The 20555-nt window shown below is 50.8% G+C and overlaps 1 protein-coding gene across 3 annotated transcripts; it reads right to left on the reverse strand.

Moving 5' to 3' along the window:
- Window positions 1–4436: 4436 nt before the first annotated feature.
- LOC131923892 (alpha-1-antitrypsin-like) lies at window positions 4437–16193 on the reverse strand. 3 transcript variants are annotated; one of them, XM_059279133.1, is made up of 5 exons: window positions 16149–16193; window positions 8338–8972; window positions 6651–6921; window positions 5499–5646; window positions 4437–4705 (listed from the first exon to the last, which is right to left on the reverse strand). In XM_059279133.1, exons 2-5 carry the CDS (start codon window positions 8966–8968, stop codon window positions 4517–4519), a joined length of 1239 nt encoding a protein of 412 aa, XP_059135116.1. In that variant the 5' UTR covers window positions 8969–8972; window positions 16149–16193; the 3' UTR covers window positions 4437–4516. The 3 variants fall into 3 exon arrangements, with proteins under 3 accessions (XP_059135116.1, XP_059135115.1, XP_059135114.1); XM_059279132.1 differs by lacking the exon at window positions 16149–16193 and adding an exon at window positions 14685–14724; XM_059279131.1 differs by lacking the exon at window positions 16149–16193 and adding an exon at window positions 13666–13844.
- Between the last annotated feature and the right edge of the window lie 4362 nt (window positions 16194–20555).

Below are 20555 nucleotides of genomic sequence, written 5' to 3' on the forward strand. Positions count from 1 at the left end.
GCCTGGGTAGCTAGGGATCAAGGCACCTGCCCTTCCTTGGTGTAAACTCTGCAGTGACTCTACCTGGCCCTGAACCCTGCACTGCGGCTAGCTTGTTCTAATGAAGCCCTTATGGTAGGCTAGCCTCAGCCCCCTTGTCTGTGTGAGCGCGCATGGGCACCGAGGCCAACAGCTGAGTGTCGACCTCTATTCCCCCCTGTCTTAGTGTGTTGAGATGGTCTCTCACTGAGCCTGGAGCTCACTAATTAAGCCGGGATGGCTGGACAGCCAGTCCTGGGGATATCTCCACCTCCCTAGTGCTGGGATCACACCACACCCAGCTTTTATGTGGGTGCTGGGATCACAGGTCCTTACCATCTTACGCAGAAAGTGCCTCACTGTCTCCCCAACCTCTCTCATCATCCCTTCCAGATCTTTGTCATCATTCAGATTCTGGTTCGTAGGTGGAGATGTCCCTGAGTGGCATTAATGAAGCCTGGCTGCAGTCATCATGGGCTGGATTGTGCTATCGCCACAAGGAGCCCGGTCCTCAGTGATTGACTATTGATGAGGCTGAATTCTTAGTTACTTTACTTGTCCTACATGGAAGAAGCCAAGAGCTGTGCCATCCTGGCGACACAAAGGCTGAGGGAGGTCTCATTTCCCTCCATTCCTGCCTCCGGACATCTCAGTGCAATTCCACTAGTCACTCCTCAAATGACAACATGACACTAACGCTGGCAGTGTAATATCAACAGGCTACTTAGAGGACACCCACTCCTCATGGAACCTGCTGTAGGGCCTCTTGACCCTGGCCAGTGCCAGCCACTAGAGACAAAATACCAAAAAGTGGTACGTTTGGGTTTCATTTGTGATTGACAGATGTTAGAATGACTAACTTATGCCTGTGTGAAGTAGAGCTTCTAGACCCAGGCTGGCTGAGCTAGTGGCATGTGCCTGCTTCAAGGGGGATGAGACCACCTTTCCACTGCACCAGCACCCAGGCCCACAGGGAGGCTGGGCTTCATGGAAGCACTGGAGATCAGATACCAATACATTTACAAATGAGAATCCAGAGACACAGAGAAGATGAGAGGCCTGCCTCAGGTCATACAGCCTTCTCTTTCACACTCACTGCATCCAAATGTTGTAGTGTGTCTCCTGACCCAGCTGTTTCTGTGTCCTTGTTGGGGAGGGAGCTTGCCTTAGAGAGAGCGCCTTTCCCTGAGTCTTGTACCAGGGGCCACATATGGCCTCCAAGGTGTGGCTTGTACAGCAGGAACTGCTGGCATTGGAGTTGTTTATTGTGGTCCTGGTAAACCTGACCAGGACTGCAATGACCATGCTCTGCCTGTAGGGTGCACTGGAGTGCTGGCGGTGGTTGGTTGCCATGGCTCATTTCCCAGGGCTTTCCAAGTAGTGTGAGTTGCATGCAGATCCCTTGCCAAATTCTGTACTGACTGATACCCATGGCCATACGGCAGCACTCTCCCAGGTTAACCTGACCTCAGGATAGAACATAACGTGTTTATTGTCGGACACATGTCAGTCACTGGCTTGTAGATTATTAATGGAAAGTTTGGGGCTGGGCCCGAGCTCCTGCAATAGTCTCTGGGAAAGCAGAGCAGACCAAAATGGCATCATTACCATAACTACAAATAATTAGGGTAAAACTAAAGGAAGGGGAAAGATTCCAGGGCCCACCAGTTTCCCCTGAAAGCAAGAAATTCCAGGTCTCCTGAATCAACATAGTAAAGCATCCGCTACAAATTAGCTAGGACCCCCCCCCCCCTCCAATGTCCTGTAGTAGCCTGACATTAACAGGGGCATGTAGCACAGGGGTAAGGCCTTTACTGTGTCATCCCACACTGAGCCTGTTTTTGTGTTTCCTTCTCACCTGTCCCAGAGTCCAGGGAGTCTCTGCCTGTGGAGGAACAAGCCTAGAGCACCCAATACCCACCCCCCAGCAACTCTGCTGGTTGCTTCACCTGGGGCAGAGAAATTGAGGTAGTTGGACCAGTGTGCACTTGATAGTTCTGATACTGGGTGGATGGGGTGTGTGGACAGCAGGTAGCTGGACTTAGGACTAGAAGACCCACATCCTGGGCTACACAGGGCAGCTCAGTTACCCTGTTGCATTGTGGGCAAAAAAACACCTGACAGTGCAGCTTGGTAGGAGGTAGGAGTCACGTTGTTTCCCCGAGGTTGACATTGGAGGCAGAAGTCTCGGCATGGTTCCCAGGCTGCGGAGGGACTAGATCTGTGTGCAGCCAGCAGTGGACTGAGGGGCTAGGGTTTGGAGGATCTGGTGACTCCCAGGAAGTAGGTTTTGCTACTTACTAGCTACCCAGCTGAGGAAGAGGGAAGCAGCCTCTCCGAGCCTCACTTTTCTCATCTGCAGATTGGGTGAATGAGAGCCCAGGCCATCTGCACCCAGGGTTGGGGTGTGGCCACAGGACCCCACGAGAAAAATGCTGGGTACCAGCTAGGGTGTCTGATCTGCAGGGGCTCAGAAAGGCAAGCCGCAGAGCCAACTCCCCAACCAGCTCTCGTGGTTTTAGGAAAGCCGTTCCTGGGCCAAACCTCTTGCCAGCTCAAATTCAGGTTGTCAGTGATGAGGAACAGGGTTCAGAGAGGAAAAAAAAAGTTTGCCAACTTTACTCAGGTCACACAGCAAGTATTTTCATAATATATGTCATCAGAGCCTCAGGGTTTAGAGCCTTTCTGGTGACTGATGGTGTTTGTGTCATTAGAAGCAATTGAGGTTGGAGACCCTGAGGTGAATATGCTGTTTGTTCAGTCAACAGTCAGGACCCAATAATAGGCTAAACCATGTGACACTGCAGACTGGTGACCTCTTATACTTATGGGAAACTCCATGACTCAACCTTGTGCTTTTCTGTCCATTCTCATCCGGAGAGTAGCCAGCAGGACCCCTAGGTCAGCTTAGGGTAGGCAGGACACCCCCAGAATAGGTGCATCCTGGGAAAAGTCAGACAACAGGTCCATTCTTCTTCATCCAATGGACTTCTGGTTGTTGCAGTCATTGGGGCTGTCTGGCCTGGTGACCAGGGCAGCTCCCAAGATAGCCTGCCACAGCTCTGGAGATGTGACTATACCTAGAAGGCCATGGTGTGGACAGAGAAGGGAAGAACTGGAGTATGGACATCATAGAGAGTCAGGCAGGAGTGACCATGGAGAAACCCTGGGGCCCATAAGAAGTATGCTCTGTCCCACAGCTTAAGAGCCCCTGTGATGGCCATCCAGAGCCATCCACAGACCATGGTCCTGTGACTGAGGATGAAGATGGGAGACCTTCTAGGACCTGGTAGGCCTAGGATTGTGAGATAGAGACGGAGGCTGAGACCCAGAGGTGCCCACCCTGCTCAATGGGGGGAAGGACTGCTTCTAGGAGATGCATGAGCCCCCCTCCCAAACACCTAAGCAGGGAGGAAACCACAAGGAGTGGGTTGGGGTCCTGTTCCAGCTCCTTGGAGGAAGGGCTCTGTTGTGTAGTTGTTTTGTTGGGTAGTTATTTGCTTTGAACTGAAATGTTCTTTTCTGGAGGGAGGAGGAAGGAGAGGGGGTCACACACGACGGAAAGTGGAGAACAAGACTCAGGAAGCCTGTAAAAGTTATGAGGAGATTTATGAGCTCCTCCCTGGCCTACAAGTCCCTCCCTGACCATACGTATGGAAGGAGTAAGCCATAGCTGGGGAGAGCAAACGCTGTACTGTGAAGTTCCCTGCAAATCATACAGGAACTCCTGAGATGTGGTTATCACGAGCTGTCACTCATGCTGGGGGTGGGCTTTTCAGTGATGGGTTGCCCTTGGGTCATCTACGCTCTGTAAATTACCCCCGGTAAACCCACTGCTTCACCAAGCTAGACTTGGGTGCAGTGACATCATTAGTACCCTGCCTGGGGTGAGTAGATGTTTGTCCACATATCCCAAGGAAAAGACACACCACCATCTCCTCCAGCCATTCTCAGGAAATTCTGGATGAGATCGGGGAGGGGGGCAGTTGGAGTGAGGTAACACGATGGAATGAGAGGGGCATGTGATCCTGACTTTATGGAATCTGGGGATGCTGAAGGTAACAGCCAGGTCCTGAGCTGGCAGCTCTGATAGCCTGAGAGGGTTGCCATGGAGTGTGGCCCTACTGGCAGTGGGGCGGGACTCCAGCCCAGGGCATAGGACAGAGGGAGAGAAGTCAGTAGAGGGACATGAGCACTTGGTGGACCCCGGGTCTTTGAGCATGAGTCACATGGTCCCTCAAGGTTTCCAGAAATGACAGATGTTTCCAAGAGCAGATAGTTCCAGGTTGAGTCCATGGTCTCAGCCATGGTCCTCTGCCTGTAACCTATTTGCACGGATGGACATCAAGACGCACTGTGACCTCAAGTCCACAACAAATTCAAGGCATAAAGGGGCCCAGAAACCACAGAGTCCAGGATTTGCAGTAGCACTCAGGCATGGGCCAGGCCAGCCTGTGTTTAATGCCATTGGGGAGGGGACCCAATCCGGAAAGGGTGATTACTGTGTGGGATCCACCACTTTTCCCACAAAGAGGGGGCTCTGAGTGTGGCTGTCATATATTATGGCAATGAAAGGCTTGTCAAAGTTCACCTCAGGGGGCACAGACATGGGGATGGCTTCCAAAACTGTGGCCCCTGCAGCTTCTGTCCCTCTCTCGTCGATGGTCAGCACGGCCTTATGCATAGCCTGTGGAGATAGAAGCAAAGGCTGGTCGAAGGTGATGTGATGGCCACTCCTGGCGGGAGCAAGATCTCATATGGGACTCATCTAGGGAGGATGTCACTAGAGGATGTGTCTCCCTCCATGTTCCTGTGCTGCTTCCCAAGTTCCCTTCCACAGTGATTGCCTGAGGGCTGTCCTTGTCTCTTAGTCTTGGCCTGCCTTGGTCCACTCCCCTCCGTTTTCCCTTCCTGATTCCATCTCTTATGGCCTTGGGTGTAGCCCACAGCTTCCCAAGGAGAGGAACTTCATGTCCTCTGCACAGGTGTCCCCTATCCAGTGTGTAGCTGTGAGCAGTTGACAGGGGTTCCGAAAATGACCTTCAGTGTCTAGACTCTTCAGGATGTTCTGCCCATTCTGAACTGCCTTTCATTTCTCTGAACCAGTGGCCTGTTCGGTTGAACTCAAAGTTCAAAATTGGCAGCCCACTAGTTAGCTCTAAACTCCAGAGATGGAGGATTCCTGAACACTCTCGGAGGTCACCAGGCCTAAGTCTCTATGTGAATATATATAAACTGAGTCCAAGAACTCAAAGTCCCTGGAGACCAAGGATTGGGGCAGCACCTCAGGGAGGGCCCTATAATTCCATCCACCCTTCCAGCTGACACCTGAGCACGTCCTGTCCAGGTGAATCCAGAGTGTCCTCAGAAAGAGCTCAGCCCAGGCTCTGCACACCTTCCCTCTCCCCCAGCCTTGTGGCCGAGCTACCCCACAGGCTATGCTGCCCTACAGACACACCGCCAGAGTCAGGTAACCTCACCTTGTTGAGCTTCAGGGGGACATCCTCTGTGATTCCAGAGAGGTCGGCCCCATTGCTGAAGACCTGAGTGATGCCCAGCGGGCTCAGGACTGTCTCCAAGTCATAGGTTCCAGAGATGGACAGTTTGGGGAAGTATAGATTGGCTGACCTGGTGGTCAGGAAAGAGTTAAAGTTAAAGGAGTTTCATGGGACTACTGGGTTCTGCTGAGACACATCCTGTTTTGGAGTTGTTTCTGGCTGGCTGTCCCACTGAACATGTCACTACCCACAGAGGGATGAGAAAGAGTTTGGATGTGCTTTTCTTTGACACTGTCCCCATGTAGCATAAGAGAATGAGATCCATCAGATTGGCTCCTGGAAGCCCCTAAAGTGCCACCTCCTCTGAGAAGCCCTTCAGGCAGATTCGGGGTATTCTCATGGAACCATGTCTCACTATATGCCCTGCAGTGTTTGGTCAATCCCCTTTCTTGAGCCACAGATACCCCTTGAATCTGATTCTCAGGGGAGCTAAGGCCAAAGCAGCAGAGTGACATTTCTCTCCCAGGGCTGAAGGCTCAGCTCTCAGTTTCCATAGGGCAAGAGGAGGTCCCAATAGGGTCTTACTGGCCCTCAGAGTAGGTCCTCTGACCTGTGGAGCACACTCCAAGATTGCTGGCTCCTGCAGACCTATCAGCCCCTCTGAAGAGTGACAGAAGAACAGAGCCTTCTGCAAACCTGCTCAGATATCTCTATTGCTGGTCCTTTCCTCTTCAGGGCTGTCCATGCAGGCTCTCCTGCATTCCCCTATAAACTTCCCACCACAATTTCTACCTTCAGCTGTGGCCAGGGTACGAAACCAGTCTTGGTTCTTAGTTCAGCCATGACATATGCTAGTACTGCTGATGTCCCAGTCCCAGGCTCTGGGTTAGAACATGCTATGTCCTCTAGGGATGGAAGTCCCTCCAAAGCAGGGCTGGGACTCTCATCAGAAGCACTGTCTCCCACCCACCCCACCTCCGGATGCTACCTGGCACTATCTGAGCAGAAGGATTATTTTAGCCCAAGATTATGCACTTAACCGTGATGCTGGGATGGAGTCCACCCTCTGCAAGCACTTGGTGACCTTTGGACAGGCTTGGACCCTCAGGAGAAGGTCTCTGTCTGGGGAGTTACCTTGTGTGCCTGTTATACAGGAACTTGCAAATGATTTCCTTGGTGAGAGTTTGCTCTAGATGCTGCATCTGGCCGTCATCAGGCAGGATGAAGATGGCAGTGGCGTTGCCCAGGTAATCCATCAGCAGCACCCAGCTGGATAGAGTGTTGCAGTGATGCACATCAAACATGCCCAGACGGTGCATCATGGGCACCTTCACCGTGGTGGACTTACTCACGTGGAAGTCAGCTTCCTTGGTATGCTCTGCATCGAAGGGCTTCTTCCACTTGCCTGCAGAGGGGCGAGAGTTGGGGGCGGAGAGTGGAAAGAGAGCTTAGCCAGTGAGGTGGTGACCCAGGGCCTTGGCTTTTCATGTGCACAGGGGGCCACTACTAGCCTTCCAGGTTACCCAGGGACTTTGGTGAGGTTGACTCAAGGCTAGAGGAGGACTCAAACTATACAGATTACAGATGTTGACAGCTACCATTCCTGATATGCCTAGAAAGCATTTCAAATAAGCATTACATGCTTATCGAATGGTGATTCGGGGTTATAAATGGAAATCTTGACAGCAATTCTATTTGCTAGCTTCTTATCAGGGGCGGCACACTCACTGGTAACTGTGAATTCAGTTATCACTCAGGACAAATGTTCTGGGTACTTCAAGTCCCTTTGGGTTCAGTGCCGATGGCCATCTACTGTATAAAACCACCATCATCTAGATCACTGGAGTGGGCAGGGACCTCAGGGACCCACCAACAAGGACATCAGAGTGGGTAAGAGTCTCAAAGACACATCACCAAAGGTGTCAGAGTTGGCAAGGCTCATAGGGATTCACCATCAAGGCTGTCAGAATGAGAAGGACATAAGGAGCCCTAACCCCACATTCTTATTGGCTAGGAAGAGGTGAAGGGGTTGGGGAGGGGTTGACACCTGCTCTTGTCACGAAGAGCTGGGACTTGAGCTGTGCTGACCTGATACTCTGCTCATAAGACTCTTCCTAGGGGCAAGGAAGCGGTGGTGGGCGGAGCAGCTCCTGGCTTTGACTCCCAGACCTCCTCAGATGGTTTCTCTGGGGCACAGGTGCTTACCATAGACTCCTGACCTAATCACTTCCAGGCAGGAGGCCATGCCTAGGGTCAAGGATAGTTGATCAAGTGCTTACATTCAAGCAGTCCCTGTTTCCATCGTGTGCACTACTCACTAATTCTTTCATTACCTCACAGCGGTCAGCCAGCTTTGTCTCTGGTCATATGGACAGTCATACCTCAAACACATAATATGTCTTGTCCAATATCAAGACTAAAAGACAGCAGGGACAAAATGTATAAGCCCGTGTTTTCAGAGTTCATACTGGTATGCAACAGAAGAGCTGCTGCAAGTATGTTCCATGGTGCTCTCTTCACCCGGATACACTTGGTCCTGAGGCTGGGGAAGGATTGCACATCCCGAGCCTCCTTTGTAGGGGTCTTCAGTGAGCATTAGAACATAAAGCCTCTGGTCAGTCCTTCAAAGTAGTTAGCGGATTTGACTGTTGACAACTCCCAAACTTACTGATGATTTAAAATATGAGTTTCCCCACCACAGAATAAGGAATGTGATGAGACAGAGAGACTGACACAGCCCAGAGGGAGAGATCAGAAACTGGTCCCTGAGAATATGCATGGAGACACCCCTAACCAGCTCAAGCCGGTTTTGCCATCTTACCTTTAAAGAAAATGTAATTCACCAGGGCGAGAACTGTGTTTTTGTCAAGGTCCTTCACTAAATCAGCTATCTTTCCTTGGGTTCCTTTTTCCACAAAACCATTGATCACTTTCTTGGCCTCTTCTGAGTCTGTGAAGTTGACATGGAAGGCTTCTGAGTGGTAATAATTCTTGACGTCTGCCAGGAACTTCTCCACCAGCTTCAGTTTGTTGTGGATGAACAGGGCATTGCCTGTGGTCAGCTGAAGCTCATTGTCTGGCTTGTTGAGGGTCTTGAGGAGGTGATAGAAGCTCTTGTGCATCTCAGCCTCGGTTATTTCTGTGCTGTTGAATTCTAGGCCCTTTAGAATCTGGCTGTGAGTGTCACCCTTGGCCCCCAGGGAGAGCATAGCGAAGGCTGTGGCGATGCTCACGGGTGAGAAGAAGATGTTGGTCGTATTGGACTGATGGGCCAGCTCCCGGTACAGGCTGAAGGCGAAGTCTGCCAGGTTTGGAGCGATCTCATTGCCGGCTAGGTGCCCCTGATCCTGCTGGGAGGCTTCTTTCTCCTGGGCATCCTCAGCAAGCAAGCTGGAGACCAGGCAACACAGGCCTGCCAGCAGCAGGATCCCCCTTGAGATGGAGGATGTCATTTTTCTGCAAGACACAGGAAGACATGTAAACTGCAAGGGAGTCAGGGCTGTGGTGACTCTCATCAGCTACCACTTGGCACAATGCAAAAGTAACCACCATCTATTAACGGCTGCTGCGTGCCCAGCTTAGATCAAGCACTGTTCCAAATTGCTGTCATTGGAGAAAAACTGTTAAGAAGAAAATTGGAGACAGGTCTGTGGATAAAACACTTGTTATGCAAGTGTGAGAATAGGAATTCAGAAAATGTGGGCATAGCAACCACCTGCAATTCCACCATGGGGGCAGGCAGGAGGGCAGTGGGCAGGAGGACGGTGAGTGGGGAGAGACAGGGGACTCCAGAGGCAAGCTGGCTGGCTTGTTAACCAGAATCTCTGAACTCATGGATTAGCGAGAGACACTGCCCCAATAAATACAGTGGAGAATAGTTGAGGAAACCTCCAACATCAGTTTGAATCCTCCATATGCATGTTTCCACATACATGTGAGCACACACACTTGCTTACACTTCACACACAAGCATGTGTGAAAACAAAGAGAGCAAGATCAGATCAGATGCTCTCCATCCGCCCAGTGCTGTCCCGAGCCTTCCCGTGTGTGAACTCCCAGGGTCCTGTGGGGAGACAATTGCTCCCCTTCAGTTGGCTGGTAAGGGAGATGTTAACACACACATTCAGAGTCCACAAATAACAAATAACACAGCAGATCTAAGTCACGTACAATGAGTGGTCTGGTTCTGGACCCATGCTTTCATCCGTTCAATTTCCACCTGCCCCGTTTTACAAGGAAGAAAGCAAGGCACAGGGTGAGAAATGGATTTGTCAGTAATTACAAGGGGATTAGGCGGTGATCTGGACTAACAGTCATTTGAAGCTGGAAAAATCCATGGAGGGTCTCCGGAATCCAGGTGTGGGTGTCACCTCTGGTCCCCAGAGAGACCATGTTGAAGGTGTGGTGGTCATCACAGGAGAAGAGATGAATGCTGGTGGCCAGGAACCTGGGCACACAGGGAAGTCTAAGGCTCTAAAAAATACCAACCCAAGTGGACTGGAAAGATGGCTCAGAAGGTAAGAGCACTTGGTACTCTGGCAGAGGACCTTGGTTCAATACCCAGGACCTACATGACAGATTACAACGTGTTGCATGGCTGAAGTGAGGCAAAGCCTGGGTTGCACCACAGAGGACAGACTCTGCCAGGAGATGGTCAAAGTCAAGGTCACATCTGCAGTCCCAGCCTACCCTGTTCCACAGAATTCCCCTACTCTGCCATGCCACAAGCCTCTACAACCCCATGCTCTGGTTACGGATGAGGAAGCCGAGCTTGCAGCTATGAAGAATGTTGCTATTAGCTCAATAATGAACTAATTTAAAAAATACTTTTTGAGATAATCTCATGAGTCCTAGGCTAGCCTTAAACTCATTATATAGCTGAGGATGACCCTGAACACCAGATCCTCCTATCTCTACCTCTTGAGTGCTGGGATGACAGGAGTGTACTCCCATGACCTCTGTGTAGCTCTGGGCTTCACATGTGCTCAGTGAACATCCTACCAAGTGAGCCACAGTCCCTAGACCCATAGTTAAAATTATCATCTTATTATAATAAAAGGCACCCTCCAGTCTGGGATCTTCAAGTCAGGGTAAAATTGAAGAGAAGAAATACTGAGTTTTGCCTGCCCTTGACCTGGGAAAGGATCTTTCCAACTATATGACAAAATGATGCATGACGTCTCTCTGCCCACCATGTGCCTTCTGCTCTTCGCTGTAAATAATCTGAAGAGCTGACCACATGTTACATAATACATGTTGATATTTTCTTAAACAAGTCAGTGTGTTACGGCCGAGACAGCACTGAATCTAGTTCTGTATATTTCCATCTCTCTCGTGTCTCTGTTACTTCCTGTTTGGATTTTGGTGAATCCTGTGGAAATTTCCCACCTTCATCGAGAGGCTAGGCCTTCACTTGGTGAGAACACACCAAGTGATCTCAGGCCGGAGGCTGTGGCTCCCTGACATGGCCATCACTATTCACTAGGTATCCAACAGCATTTGGAAGGCAGAACCCAGACAGCCTTAGGTGTATGAAGTGGGTCTGGGGAGAGCTAAGAGGAGGATATGCTCTGTGCACAGATGCTGTGCTTTGTATGTGCAGGTGCTGATACGTGTGTGTGTGCACATATATGTAGAGGCCAGAGGTCCTCTTCAGGGGTGGTTCCTAGGGTGTCATCCAACTTTTCTTATGAAACAGTGTCTCGTTGGCCTGGAGACTGACAATTCAGCTAGGCTAGCTGGCCAGCAAGCCAGAGAATTGCCTGTGTCCACCCCCCTAGTGCTAGAACGCAAGAGCATGCCTCTACACCTGGCCTTGTTACTTGGGTTCTAGGGAGCAAACTCATGCTTGTGTGGCAAGTGTACAGACTGAGCCATTTCCTCATCCCAGACGTTGGACTCTAGTTCCAAGGGTCTTTTTCTAGGGAGGGATAAGAGGGGGTGCTCTCCTATTTGTGGGCTGTTAAGCTTTAAGGAGGCAAGGCTAGCATGGGGAAGGAGAGAGGCCCTGCTGGGGTGAGCGCACTCTCTTCCATCTTCCCCAGGTCCCACCACCTCCCTGATTTCCTCCTTGGATAGTGAAGGGTCTGAGGCCTGGAGAAAACCCGCCACTGACTGGCACAGCAATGAGCTCAGGTTTCACATTTGGGAATGTCAGGAAGTAACTTAAGTGGGAAGAGGTTCATTCTGGTCACAGTATGAGGGGACATGGCACTTCATGGTAGGAAGGCATGCTGGTGGCAGCAGCCTAAAGTGGCTGCTGGTTCACATCTCAGAGGGGGAGGAATTGGCAGAAGAAGGCTAGAGCTCAGCTCACTTTTTCCTTTTCGTTCTACCTGGGACCTCCACCCATGGGATGGACATCTGGAGCAGATTACCATCTCAGTTAATCTTCTTTGAAAAGGCCTTTGGTGCCTCACTCCTGCCCTAGGCAACCAAGATGACAATGGATATTAACTGTCACAGGCCCTGACTCTGGTCTCACAAGTCCAGTCAGGTGCATTTTGCATCCCAGCATATTTGAACCTCAGGGTTCTGAGCTTTCTCTCTAATCTGTAAGAAGTGATCTCCTGTGACCCCCAGGTCAACCGGAAAGGAGGAAGAAGCTTAAGATCTAGTGGTGTAGGGTCACGGAAGCAAATAAGCTGGAAATCACTCAGAGTGACATTCTGATGTCAGAGGCTGGTGGAAGTGGCCCTTGGGAGGCCAGAGAAAGGTGATGCCTTCCCCTTTGCTTTGTTCTGCACCAGTTCCAGCTAAGAACAGCAAATGAAATCAACTGTGGCAGGCCATGGCCTGTGGGAGCCCACAACCTGTGGGAGCCCAAAACCTTCCGGAGCCCAGGTCTACCACTGATGCCAGTGTGGCCTTAGGCAAATGACCTCATCTCTTTAAGCCTCAGTTCCTGTTTGCACTGACAGACAAAAGGCCTTTGAAGAAAGGGGCGTGGCAGGAACAAGCCAGGCTCAGAGAGCAGACAGGCACTGGAACCCCCCAAGCCTCTACACATGGGAGCTTGTCCTGAGATCTGGTTAGCAGCCAGAGCCCCCCATGACCAAATAAGGGCTCCTGCTAGGTAGTGCCTGCCCCTGAGTCAGGTGCGTGTCCCATCACCTCCACACGTACTGCCTGTTAGCAGCCACGCACGATGTAAGTCCAGTCCTTCTGGCGATGCTCACTAAATGTGTTTTATACCTACCTCATCTAACCTTCCCTCAATGCTTAGTATTAGTTCCATTTTATGGGAAGAAAAACTGAGGTCCAAATCGCATTCTAAAACCCACAGAACCAGCTGTAAAAAGAGCTAGCGTTTAACCCCACATTTTAATTCTAGGGTTGAACCCTTCTCTATGTACAGACTTGAAATAGATGTCAGAGGTGGCCTGGCTAAGTGACAAAATCATTGGTGCCGAAATGACAGGTCTGAGGCCCGATCCTTTCTCTCTGAGATCTTACACCAATTGCTAAGTCTTCTGGCGCATCAGTTACCCGAGGATGAGGTGACTGGCTCAGAGAACCAGTGTGCAGAGACACATACAAAGTACCCAGAAGTTCCCCCTTATTATCCTGCTCTGGCTGCTTCGGTGGGCTCATGGGAATCAGGCCACCTTGACCTTGCCAACCTTAGTCTCCAAAATACTATAGTAATAAACCAAACCCCTTCCACCCTCTGTAAAACAAGGCTGGCTGGGGGAAGGGTAAAGCTCTTCTGCCCAATAGAGCAGAGAGATTAGCAGCTATCCAGTGCTACTTTCAGATGCCTGGAGGCTAGCCCAGAAGGGAGAATGGCCCTGTCAGCAAGGTCAAGAGTAGAGTCTGGAGCAGCTGCCCCAGTTTGGACACTGGGCTGTGTATGATGGGGCAAACTATTACCCTCTCTGTTCCCCATTTTCTTGTCTGTAAAGTGTGGAGAAGTACAATAGCCTCCTCCAGTAAGGACCGTGGAGCTGAAATCACACACACACACACACACACACACACACACACACACACACACACACACCCATGATGCAAGGAGAACTCATAGACCACTATGCCTGGGTCAGCCAGCCACCCTGAGGCCTACAGGCTGAGGCCCCAGAATGTGATCTGGGTGCAGGTGGAGAGGCCAGCCTGCCAGCCGTAGGTCCCACCATCCTTCTAACCTTACCTTGCTTATCTGCGGAAGGGGAAGGTCCACACCCCAATACAGGAGCGGGGAGGGGCTGGAAAAGACCACACAGGAAAAGCCAGAGAAGGGCAGGTGCTTGGAAATGGCTCTGGCTGCACCTTGGCCCTCTACGTCTTAGTTGCCTGAAGGTACTAGCTAGGTACTGGGCAGCTTGGTTCAAGAAAGGACCTTAGGGACTGCTGTTCCCATGGCAACAGGAGGCCTAGGTGCCACAGGTGCGGTGAACTTTATCTTCCTTGTATTGCTTTGGTCTCAGATCTGCTGTCTGCTTGGGAGGTGCAGGGACCCAGGGGCACCTCCAAGATCTCCCCAGGGAAAAATATACTCACAACTTGTTGTCCCAGAGCTGAGTGGTGAAGGCTGGACAGACAGAGCTGTGTTCTAGTCTGTATTTAAACAGTGGGTGCCCTGTTTAAATAGGGGAGTCTGCTAGTGAATATTAACCAAAGTCAGCAGAGTTGTCGGAGGAGCAAACAGAGAGGGACTAAGTCCATCGACTGGTCACTGAGCTACCACCCACACTGTCCAGGACAGAGCTCAGCCCTCTGTTCCCAAATCAAAGGAGTCAAAGCTTCCCTCATAAACACAGTATCCAGCATCCGAGGTGCATCTGGTGGCCTGAGTCACACGACCTCTGGGAAGGCACCACATGACTGGCCTTGCACTCTCCTGGGGAGTGCTTGGGATGCCCCCATGCAAACAAAATCAGTACTTAACTGAGCTATCTGCAGACAAATGCCTGGGACTGAAGATTCACTGCCTCCCCAAGGACTCAGTAGGTTGTGCACCCACTTGACAGATGGAGAAACTGGCCCAGAACAGAGATACTGCTCCTTCTAAGTGTGGATATACAATTCTTATTTAGTTTACAGGAGAATGGAATGTGACTGGCAGGCTACATTCAGGACAGGCAGGCGCACAGTGCCCAGGCGACAGGCTAGGCGACAGAGAGTAGGTCTGTAAGGAAGAGCTGGGCTGCCCCAGACAAGTTGCTTTACCTTTCTGAACCAGAGACATTTTCCCCTGAAGGACAGCAGATTGGATGCCAGCCAATCAGATGCCAGCATGGTTGCTGGGGTACATGAAGCCTCTTGGGTAAAGAGTGCACACAGTAAACTCTTTATCTGAGTCTAAGAAGCCCTTTCCAGCCTTCCCAACCCCCCACCATCCCCCTCCCCTGAGCAGTGCCTGTTTCCACACTGAAGCTAGTATGAGGATTTTCCTCCTAGATGGGGACTGTCCTTAAGGATGGGGAGACTATGCAGGAGCAGTCTCTCTGCTCTGGGGGGAGGGGAGGATGAGGTAGTTCTGGAAGGTTCTGTCTGTGGTTTGAAGGGGTTCAGGGTGAAGGCTAGTGGGCTCTCCACTCTGATCCTTTTCTTTTTTTTTTTTTTCTTTCTTTTTTTTTTTGGTTTTTCGAGACAGGGTTTCTCTGTATAGCTTTGAAGCCTGTCCTGGAACTCGCTCTGTAGCCCAGGCTGGTCTTGAACTCACATAGATCCGCCTGCCTCTGCCTCCCGAATGCTGGGATTAAAGGCATGCGCCATCATCCTCCGGCCTCTGATCCTTTTCAAAACCTTACCCACATCCCATTGACCCTGTGAATGGTGTGTGTGTTGAGTTCACCACCCCCTCACCCCCCATGGCCCCAGCCCTCCTGGCTCTTGGCAGGGCACAGCAGGTGTTAAATAGATAATTGATGGTCATGCTTCCATCTTCTGCCATTCACTAGGTCGCTTGTGTTCCACCTTAGGACTCTGTCCAAAGGATGTGCCACAGGACCCTGCAGTGCGTGATGACTTCAGATCTCAAGCCATCAGACAAGTCTTTTCATGCCCCGCCCCCGTGCCTCAGTTTCCCTATCTCTAAGATGGGGACTATGACTGCACATAGCTGCTGCAGGAACCATATGCTTCAGTTCAAGGGAAACTCAGAGCCTAGTGCTCATCAGCTCTTTCAGATGATGTCCCTGTCAGTGGGTCTCCTTGGTGTCACTGGATGGGGGTGAAGGTATAGGGTGGGGTGAGGTGGATTGCATTCTGAGGGCTTCCTTCCAGGCATTATCTCATTCAGCAACCCCTGTACATCTGGGGAGTGGGTGGGAGTGTGTCTCCCTCACAATAAAAAACTCAGATCTCTCTCCTTCCTTTTCCCTTCCCCCTCCCCAACACCCGTCTTCCTGTCCTTGTATGTGAGAGTGTCTATACCACACTCCCCCAGCATTTGGAGAACCAGACTGTGGTTGAGGTGCAACTCCATCTGCACCCCTAGGGCATGTCTTCCCCTCTCTGTGCCTCAGTTTCCCCCTCTGTATGATGCCCACTCTTGTGACCCAGCTGCCCCTCCCATTTGTGGCACCAGGTGGACTGCAGCAGGCGCAGGTCTCTTTACTGCCCTCCCCAACCTCTGCCCCCTCAGGCAGGCGACAGCCTGCAGGCAGATGGGAGGTCCCTGCCCTCTACCTGAGATCCGGCCAGGCTCCTGATAGTCACGCCTCCTGCACCTCTGGTGGCCGCCGTTTCCCACTCTTCCTCAGAGTCAGATCCTTGGCTCCCAAGGCTGTCTCAGGAAGCTGGTGTGCTAAGTGTTTCCAGTGTCTGTCCACCGGGGAGGAGAGCAGCTTTGGGTGGCCGTGCTAGGTCCGGGAGGGGCGGGAGCTGAGCCAGGAAGGGGCCTCGCCCTGTGCCAGGAGCACATCAGACCAGTCCTTCCTGGCCCAAGCAGTACTTCTGTACTGGCTGTGTCCACACAGTATGACCCAGCATGGGCTCATCCACCCTGGCTTGTAAAAGGACTGGTCACCTCTGTAAGAAGAACAGTGGCCCTGACTTAGAGAACCTCAACAGAGCTCAGCCCCAGCATCTTGCCGGATTTTCTGGAACTGCAGGAGCAAGAGGGTTGTGCTACTCTTCCATGCCCTGCTGAGCCCCTGAGGCTGGGGCAGGGGTGTGTGTGTGTGGGTGGGTGATGGTGGTGTGTGCATGCATGTGTGTTTTCATATCCTAAGTGTCAGGAGGGACAGTGGGTGGGCCTGGCCGTCTGAAGTGGGAATGAAGAAGGCCACAAAATGAGAGCCTCTGAGGCAAGTGGGGGCTTCAGGTGGAGAACGTACCCCTTTTGGTCAGGAGCCCTATGCCCAGTCCCCCCTCTCCTCTGGACCAGTATGGGAACATGGGCAGAATCCCTGGGGGGCAGGGACCCACAGCCATTCTCCAAGCCACAGTGGGGAAAGTCTTCTCTACTGGTTACTTCTAGAACTATCTATGACTACATCTAGGGAGCTGATTGGGAGGTCAAGGGCTCATGAGAAGAGGCTAGGGACGCCCTACACAGGTTCTGCCTAGATGTGGGGGCCTTGAGTGTGAGCTGACAGTGGCTGAGCACTGAGCTTGGAGTCCGCAGAAAAAAAGAGAGTAGGACCGGGCTGGGGGAAGACTGGGCCAGTCTCAACAAGGATGTAAGGGAGAGTGATGGCAGACTTGGGAATAGCATTCTGGGAGGAGTATGACCTGCCCCCAAAAAACACACACGTAAGTGCACACACACACACACACACATAGAAACGCACACTCACAAACAGACATACACAGACACACGGACAGACCCCACACACAGACAGACACACACAAAGGCAGATAAACACACTGACAGACACATACACTAACACCCACCACACATGAGCACACATACATACACCCACAGGCACACACACTTGTATACACAGACACATATGCACATGAGCACATAACACAGTCACATACACAGGCATGAATGCACATATGTACACACACAGGTACACACACACACACACACACACACACACACACACACACACCCTCCTAGGTGCCTACTACAGAACACTGGATTCTAGCCTTGCTTTCACTACCCTCTTATTAAATCTTAGACAATCACTTAACCTTTTTGTGCCTTAGTCTCCTCACCTGTGAAACAGGACTAAGAATGTCACAGAGGCCTTTCTGAAAGGGTTGCAGGCTCTGAGCAGAGTACCTGCTACGTGTGGCCCCTGCCTAAGGGGGCAGCACCCTTCGCCCAGGGTCAACTCACACTCAAGCATCTGGTTACCCAGAAGGCCTTGGAGCCAGTCCCAGGGAAGCAGAGGGTGCTCATTTCTCTCTGTGAAGGCTCAGGTCTTAGCGTGCTGTTTCTTTTCTAAACTTGTGTGGTAGGCAGAGCATTTGGGATGACTGAAATCAGGCAGAAGGAGTGTGTGGATGGCCTCTCACCTCTCTGAACCTCAATGGAGATGAGTTCTTGCCTCGTAGTTGTGATGATACTTGGATGGGGTAGTGTTTGCAGGCATTTCACACAGAGGCCACTCTATTGGCAGAGTGCTCGCTGGACCTGATCTAACGGGGTGGCCCAGGTTTATCTTCTGGTGAGGAGTGGAGTCAGCATCTTCCACCTGCCATCTTCCAACATCCCAACCACCTATCCCTGATATATATAATATAGATATATTTATATATAGTATATAAATATAGATATTTAACCTTCTGGGTTCTTCTGGTAGCTTCCTATGAAGGGACAATTATTCTTTTTCTGAAACTATCTGTAGGCCATTTACAGCTTCCTGTTTTCATTTCTTGTCTTTCCTCAGGTAGAAAAAGAAAGACTGATTTATGCACCACTAACCCAAGGAGTGGAGGATACGACCATAGCTTCATTTCCTCCTTCAATTAATGAAACTCGAGGGTGTGTGTGCTGGTTAATTTTTACAGCAAACCCTTTCCATACTTTAACTTTGCTCATTTGAAGTTCTGGATCAAGGGCTGGAGAGATGGCTCAGCCATTAAGAGCACCGACTGCTCTCCCAGAGGACCTGGTTCAATTCCCAGCACCCACATGGCAGCTCACAACTGTCTGTAACTCCAGTTCCAGAGGCTCTGGCACCTTCTTCTGGCCCCCTGAAGGCACCAGGCATACAAGTGGTGTACAAGCATACACGCAAGCAAAATATTCCTGCACATAAAATAATAATAATAAGTTCTGGACATTGTGGCCGTTACACAGTTTTGGGGAGACTAAACCTATCCCAGTTTCCTTTTTGGTGGTTAGTTTGTCACATTTTACCCAACAGGAACTCTTGAGGTGGTGTGTGGGATGGGGAGGCGGGATTTCTTTTTTGGAAACCTTGTATGCGGGCAGCGACACCCGGTCAAGCCATGTGCATTTTCTCCAGACATGACATGCTGCTGCCCCTGCGGGAAACAAACAAGGGGTGTGTGCAAGATCTTTGGTGAACTCCTTTCGGGCAGGACATGCAGGACTTGCCCTAGAGGGGCCAAGGGACAGCCAGTGGCTGTTTGGGGTTTGTTATGCACTAAAACAAGCCTTGGTGGGGGTGGCTCAGACAATACAGGCCTCGATTCTTAGAACTTGCCCAACTCAGACCTTGGCTTGAAATGGCTCGATTGACCTTGTTGACTCTCTGGTGTTGACCTTGAACATTTATGTTTGCTCTATTTTACCCGGTCCCTCCCTTCTGTCATTTTACCATACAGATCTTCTAATGGACTCCAAGATGGGGAGTCACCTAATAAATCATAATTGACACTTACCAGGCACTGTCTGTCAGGCCTTTTTCTAAAAAGCATTTAACTTGCAGGGACCCAGGCAGTGAACACGCTTCCTACCTCTTGAGAAAAAACAAACAAACAAACAAAAAATCAGAAATGCAGTTAAAATGTGGCAGAGACATTTTTATTTGGGTGCTGGATAGCTGAACACATCAGAGGTCATAGGCTGAGTGTGGAAGCTGGGTTGCTGTTCCCCTGAGGCCAAGAAGCAAAGAGGCTTTTGTTAGGGAAGGCAAAAAGGCTTCAGTCAGATGTAAGCAGGGTGATAGCATATTTTCTAAGACTACTTGGGGTATAGAAGCTCACTAACCAAATTAGTGTTTCTTAAACCTTGCAAGGTATAGTTAGGTTCTAGAAAATTGTTCTTTCTGGTAGAGTCAGTTCTGGACAAGATGTTTTGCCATTCTGCAGCCAGGCAGAACCTTGTGGGGGAAGGGAACCTAGAGAATGATGCAATCCACCCCTCACCACTACATCTCTCATTCTCACAGCTCTGCCTGTTCTGACCTCCTGAACATGGTCCCCCTTTTCTCCTGGAGCGGAGGGGCAGGTGTGGAAGCAGCCCTGGGCATGATGGGATGGCTGGCTGACCATTCTGCAGCTGTTTTGTTTTTTAGGACAAATGGGAGGCTGCTGATGGTGCATGGCCACCTCCTCCTCTTTTCCTTCCTCTTGGCTGCTTCCATAGCCTTTGTCCACATCTGTTGTAACCCGATCACAGCAGTGGACGATTAAAGAGCACGTGGTGCTTCTGAGATGCCTTTCTGAGCACTGCGTGGATGCTGGGCCTCACATTGAGCCCTCAGGTCCATGCTTTTCTGATTTCTACCTTATAGATGAGGCAAGAAAGGCTCAATGGAGTCCAGCAACTAGCCCTAGCTCACCCACAAGGCTGGTAGGGGACAGAAAAGACAGTCTAATCTGATATGTGACTGAAGGACCGTGGCGTGGACCACCAAGGCTCGGCTGCATCCCTAGATGGCAAGATAGCTGAGTCAAGGACTCATGGTTTCTGTCTTTTTGTTTTTGTGTTAAGCATAGAACAGGGTGTCTGAGGTGACAGAAGGACAGAGTTAATCGAGGAGAAGAAATAGAGTACTTCTCTTATTGAGTGGTTAAGGCGGAGCCTCTCCGACCAGAGTGAGAATATTTGAGATGTTAGTATGTTTGTATGGGGCACATCACTTCTTAAAAGAACAAAATGGAGCCACGAATGATGCAGAACTGAACTCTTCAGTTACTTGAGGTCAGCCTGGGATCTATATCATAAGA

This window comes from Peromyscus eremicus, chromosome 14, assembly GCF_949786415.1.
Source record: "Peromyscus eremicus chromosome 14, PerEre_H2_v1, whole genome shotgun sequence".
Lineage (NCBI taxonomy): Eukaryota > Metazoa > Chordata > Mammalia > Rodentia > Cricetidae > Peromyscus > Peromyscus eremicus.